Source organism: Bombina bombina, chromosome 1, assembly GCF_027579735.1.
Source record: "Bombina bombina isolate aBomBom1 chromosome 1, aBomBom1.pri, whole genome shotgun sequence".
Lineage (NCBI taxonomy): Eukaryota > Metazoa > Chordata > Amphibia > Anura > Bombinatoridae > Bombina > Bombina bombina.
Genome location: NC_069499.1, coordinates 642,871,457 through 642,877,087, shown reverse-complemented (window position 1 = coordinate 642,877,087; position 5,631 = coordinate 642,871,457). Strand labels below are relative to the sequence as shown.

The window sequence follows — 5,631 nt, the reverse complement described above, 5'->3', positions numbered from 1 at the left end:
AGAGAGACCTAACCTAAACTGATTTTTTAGGGCTATGTGATTCCATTGGGAATCTGTAGCAAACTGCTTAAAATCAGTTATATATAATTCAACTGATCTGTTGCCCTGTTTCAAAGTCCTCATCTTTGTTTCTGCAGTTAACTGCGAGTTGGTGTCCAGATATAACTCATCCATGGCAATCAGAAAATCATTTAAGGAGTTGATGATAGGGTTGTTGTTTTCATAAAATAAATCTGCCCAAATTCTTGGCTCCCCTCTGAGGTAAGATATTACCGTGAGCACCTTTATTTTATCATTCTGGTAGGTCTTTGGCTTTAAAGTGAACATAAGTAGACAGGCATTCCTGAACTGTCTATACATACGTCTGTCCCCTGAAAATAAATCAGGAGGGGATATCTGTGGTTCTGGGCATGCATCAGGTGGTACCACTTTAGCAGATAGGGAGTCCTTGTTGACCTTCCTTAACGTTTCATTTTCAACTTGAAGATTACTTATAGCCTGACCGAGTTGGTCTACCCTCTGAGAAAAGCCATAAACAACTTGAGGTAGATCCGCTGGATCCATTATTTAGGCTTAGTTAATCTGTTAGTAACTGACAGGAAGTATAGCAAGCTAATTGTATATGGATCTTCAACTGCAGATCTAGATGGAATGTTTCACTCAGCACCTGCTTATCATATGTAGAAGAGAAGCGTATGGCTTGGAGTGATTTATTATATCTTGAAAAGAACAGAGTGACACAGGTTAAAACCTGGAGCAGTCTCTTACAGAATCAGCTGTTAGAGAAAACAGGAACCCAAGGGGTTAATTAATTCAGGTAGGAGTTTAAATAAGAAGGAACCATTCAGTCACTGTTTCACTCTTACCAGAGAGTGGTCTTTAGCTATCCGTTGTAACAGCTGATCTGTCAGATTAGGACAGAAGAGAAATCCTCAGGCAGCGTGTGAACGGTTAGAACTGAGGAGCTGCGCTGATAGTAATTAGTGATCCGGTGAAGCAGGTAGTTTCAGGAGTGAAGAAAGATTTGCACAAGCAATATAAAAGTTTAAAACGATATTCAGAATTAAATCCTGTTGTAACAAAAGGGTAATCCAAAGAGCACAATATGCAGTGTTAGCTCAGCTACTAAACTCATTAACTAAGCACCTGCCTGCCCTCAGGAAAAGGTTTAAGTAAGGTAAAAAGGTGCGGCTTCATAGTTAAGGTGGAATTACAGAATATCAGAAGTCAGACAGTTAAGGTGGAGAGATGAGTTCTGACACATCCTAACTTGTGGGATACCAATACCAAAGCTTTAGGACACGGATGAAGGGAGGGACAAGACAGGAACCTAAACGGAAGGCACCACTGCTTGCAAAACCTTTCTCCCAAAAATAGCCTCCGAAGAAGCAAAAGTATCAAATTTATAAAATTTTGAAAAGGTATGAAGTGACGACCAAGTCGCAGCCTTACAAATCTGCTCAACAGAAGCATCATTTTTAAAAGCCCATGTGGAAGCTACCGCTGTAGTAGAGTGAGCTGTAATCCTTTCAGGAGGCTGCTGTCGAGCAGTCTCATAAGCCAAACGGATGATGCTTTTCAGCCAAAAGGAAAGAGAAGTCGCCGTAGCCTTTTGACCCCTACGCTTTCCAGAATAGACAACAAACAAAGAAGATGTTTGACGACAATCTTTGGTTGCCTGCAAATAAAATTTCAAAGCACGAACCACGTCCAAGTTGTGCAACAGACGTTCCTTCTTACAAGATGGATTAGGACACAGAGAAGGAACAACAATTTCTTGATTGATATTCCTGTTAGTAACAACCTTAGGTAGGAACCCAGGCTTGGTACGCAAAACCACCTTATCAGCATGGAACACAAGATAAGGAGAGTCACATTGTAATGCAGATAGTTCAGAAACTCTTCGAGCTGAAGAGATAGCAACTAGGAACAAAACTTTCCAAGATAAAAGCTTAATATCTATGGAATGCATGGGTTCAAACGGAACCCACTGAAGAACTCTAAGAACTAAATTTAGACTCCATGGCGGAGCAATAGGTTTAAACACAGGCTTAATTCTAACTAAAGCCTGAAAAAAAGCCCGAACGTCTGGAACATCTGACGCTTGTGCAACAAAATAGACAGAGCAGATATCTGTCCCTTTAGGGAACTAGCTGATAATCCTTTCTCCAATCCCTCTTGGAGAAAAGACAAAATCCTAGGAATCCTGATTTTACTCCAGGAGAAGCCTTTGGATTCGCACCAAAAAAGATATTTACGCCATATCTTATAAATTTTCCTGGTAACAGGCTTTCGAGCCTGAATCAAGGTATTTATGACTGACTCAGAGAAATCCCCCTTTGATAGAATCAAGTGTTCATGCTTGAATGGACCTTGAATCAGAAGGTCCTGTCTCAATGGCAGAGACCATGGTGGAAGAGATGACATGTCCACCAGGTCTGCATACCAAGTCCTGCGTGGCCACGCAGGTGCTATCAATATCACCGATGCTCTCTCCTGTTTGATTCTGGCAATCAGACGTGGAAGGAGAGGGAAAGGCGGAAACACATAAGCCAGGTTGAACGACCAGGATACTGCTAGAGCATCTATCAGTACAGCCTGAGGATCCTTTGACCTGGAGCCGTAACGAGGAAGTTTGGCGTTCTGATGAGACGCCATCAGATCCAACTCCGGTGTGCCCCATAGCCGAACCAGCTGAGCAAACACCTCCGGATGGAGTTCCCACTCCCCCGGATGAAAAGTCTGATGACTTAGAAAATCTGCCTCCCAGTTCTCTACACCTAGGATATAGATCGCTGACAGATGGCAAGAGTGAGCCTCTGCCCATTGGATTATCCTTGAGACCTCTATCATCGCTAAGGAACTCTTTGTTCCGCCCTGATGATTGATATAAGCCACAGTCGTGATGTTGTCCGACTGAAACCTGATAAATCTGGCCGAAGCCAGCTGAGGCCATGCCTGGAGAGCATTGAATATCGCTCTTAATTCCACAATATTTATCGTAGGAGAGCCTCCTCCCGAGTCCACAAACCCTGAGCTTTCTGGGAATTCCAGACTGCACCCCAGCCCAGAAGACTGGCGTCTGTCGTCACTATAACCCACGCTGGCCTGCGGAAACACATTCCCTGGGACAGATGATCCTGTGACAACCACCAAAGAAGAGAGCCTCTGGTCTCTTGATCCAGATTTATCTGAGGAGATAAATCCACATAATCCCCATTCCACTGATTGAGCATGCATAGTTGCAGTGGTCTGAGATGCAAGCGAGCAAACGAACTATGTCCATTGCCGCTACCATTAGTCCGATTACCTCCATATACTGAGCCACTGACGGCCGAGGAATGGAATGAAGAGCTCGGCAGGTGGACAAAATCTTTGATTTCCTGACCTCCGTCAGAAATATTTTCATGTCCACCGAGTCTATCACAGTTCCTAGAAATGAAACTCTTGTGAGGGGGGAAAGAGAACTCTTTTTTATGTTCACTTTCCACCCGTGAGACCTTAGAAAGGCCAACACTAAGTCCGTGTGAGACTTGGCTAATTGGAAGGATGACGTTTGAATTAGAATGTCGTCTCGATAAGACGCCACTGCTATGTCCCGTGGCCTTAGAACCGCCAGAAGGGACCCTAGCACCTTGGTGAAGATTCGCTGCGCCGTGGCCAACCCGAAAGGAAGAGCCACAAACTGATAATGCTTGTCCATAAAGGCGAACCTGAGGAACTGGTGATGATCTTTGTGGATAAGAATGTGCAGATACGCATCCTTTAAGTCCACGGTGGTCATATATTGACCCTCCTGGATCAATGGTAAGATAGTCCGAATGGTCTCCATCTTGAAAGATGGAACTCTTAGGAATTGGTTTAGGATCTTGAGATCCAGAATTGGTCTGAAGGTTCCCTCCTTTTTGGGAACCCCTGCCCCTGTTCTGCTTTTGGAACTGGGCAGATCACTCCCATGGTAAAAAGGTCTTCTACACAGCGTAAGAACGCCTCTCTTTTTGTCAGGTTTACAGACAATTGAGAAAGATGGAACCTCCCCCTTGGAGGGGAATCCTTGAAATCTAGAAGGTATTCCTGGGTTACAATTTCTACTGCCCAGGAATCCTAAACGTCTCTTGCCCAGGCCTGAGCAAAGTCGGGGGCTACCCCTTCATGCTGACTTAGTGGCAGCAGCAGGCTTTTTGGCCTGTTTACCCTTGTTCCAAGCCTGATTAGGTCTCCAGGTTGGCTTGGATTGAGTAAAGTTCCCCTCTTGCTTTGCAGCAGGGGAAGAGGTAGAGGGACCACTCTTACAGTTTCGAAAGGAACGAAAATTATTTTGTTTGGTCCTTGTCTTATTTGACTTATCCAGAGGGAGGGTATGACCCTTCCCTCCAGTAATGTCTGAAATTATCTCTTTCAATGCAGGCCCGAATAGGGTCTTACCTTTGAAAGGGATGGACAAAAGCTTAAATTTAGATGATACATCAGCTGACCATAATGCTCTACGCGCTAAAATGGCAAAACCTGAATTCTTAGCCGCTAATTTAGCAAGATGAAAAGCGGCGTCTGTAATATAAGAATTAGACAATTTAAGAGCCTTAAATCTGTCCAAAATATCATCTAGTGGGGTCTCCATCTGAAGAGCCTCTTCTAGAGCCTCAAACCAAAAGGCAGCTGCAGTGGTTACAGGAACAATGCATGCTATAGGTGGAAGAAGAAAACCTTGATGAACAAAAATTTTCTTTAGGAGACCATCTAATTTTTTATCCATAGGATCAATGAAAGCACAACTGTCTTCAATAGGTATAGTTGTATGCTTAGCCAGGATAGAAATATCTCCCTCCACCTTAGGGACCGTCTGCCATGAGTCCTTTATGGTGTCAGAAATGGGAAACATTTTCTTAAAAACAGGAGGGGGAGATTTTTCCATGAGAGATACATTTTGGGCGGGAGTTTCAAACATTGGTTAAGCACATTGGCTTCCAGCAGCAGAGAAGATGACTTGTGAATAATACACAAACAAACAAAAGCCGCACACATAAGGAAGTGCAGACACGCTTTAGAGAAGGAGTATTATCCCATCTAGAACAGCTGGAGTCATTGTCACATAATTTATCCGTGAAACAAGAGCAGAAACGGCAAGAACATGAAGCACTTGACAAGATGAGGGAGACCATTTTGAAACTACGGCTACAAAGGGATGAACTCAAGGCGAAAGTTTCACAACAGAAACAACAGCTCCTGGCACTGAAAGTGAAAGAAGAAGAGGTTATCCCAGATCCTGAAGATGCAGCTGAGGGTGCCCAGAAGGCGGCTCTAGAGATGAGACTGGCAGAAGTGAAGGGGATTCTGGAGGCATATTGGCTGACAGATCTTTCCAGGTCCTTTCATCTGTGGGACCCTGCAAAGGAATTTGTTATGCACTCTGCTCAGTTTTGAGTATAACCTAAAACTAGAAGGCAGAATTTACAACTTCAGTGCAAAACTGCAATACTGCGACATAACTCGTTGCCTTCCCACAAAGGCTGTTGTCACATGTAACAAAAATGCGCCACCTATTCAAGATAAACTATCATCCCACTCTTATTCCAACAAAAACCACTTCATAAAGCTCTTGAGATTGTTAAGTCAGAAGAAGAAACCCTGAAT

General features: G+C 43.7%; 1 protein-coding gene across 1 annotated transcript; it reads left to right on the top strand.

The window, feature by feature from the left end:
• The first annotated feature begins 3,549 nt into the window (after nucleotides 1-3,549).
• On the top strand, nucleotides 3,550-5,421 carry LOC128660245 (centromere protein O-like). The gene is made up of 2 exons (XM_053713994.1): nucleotides 3,550-3,554; nucleotides 5,013-5,421. Exons 1-2 carry the CDS (start codon nucleotides 3,550-3,552, stop codon nucleotides 5,419-5,421), a joined length of 414 nt encoding a protein of 137 aa, XP_053569969.1.
• The last annotated feature ends 210 nt before the right edge of the window (nucleotides 5,422-5,631 follow it).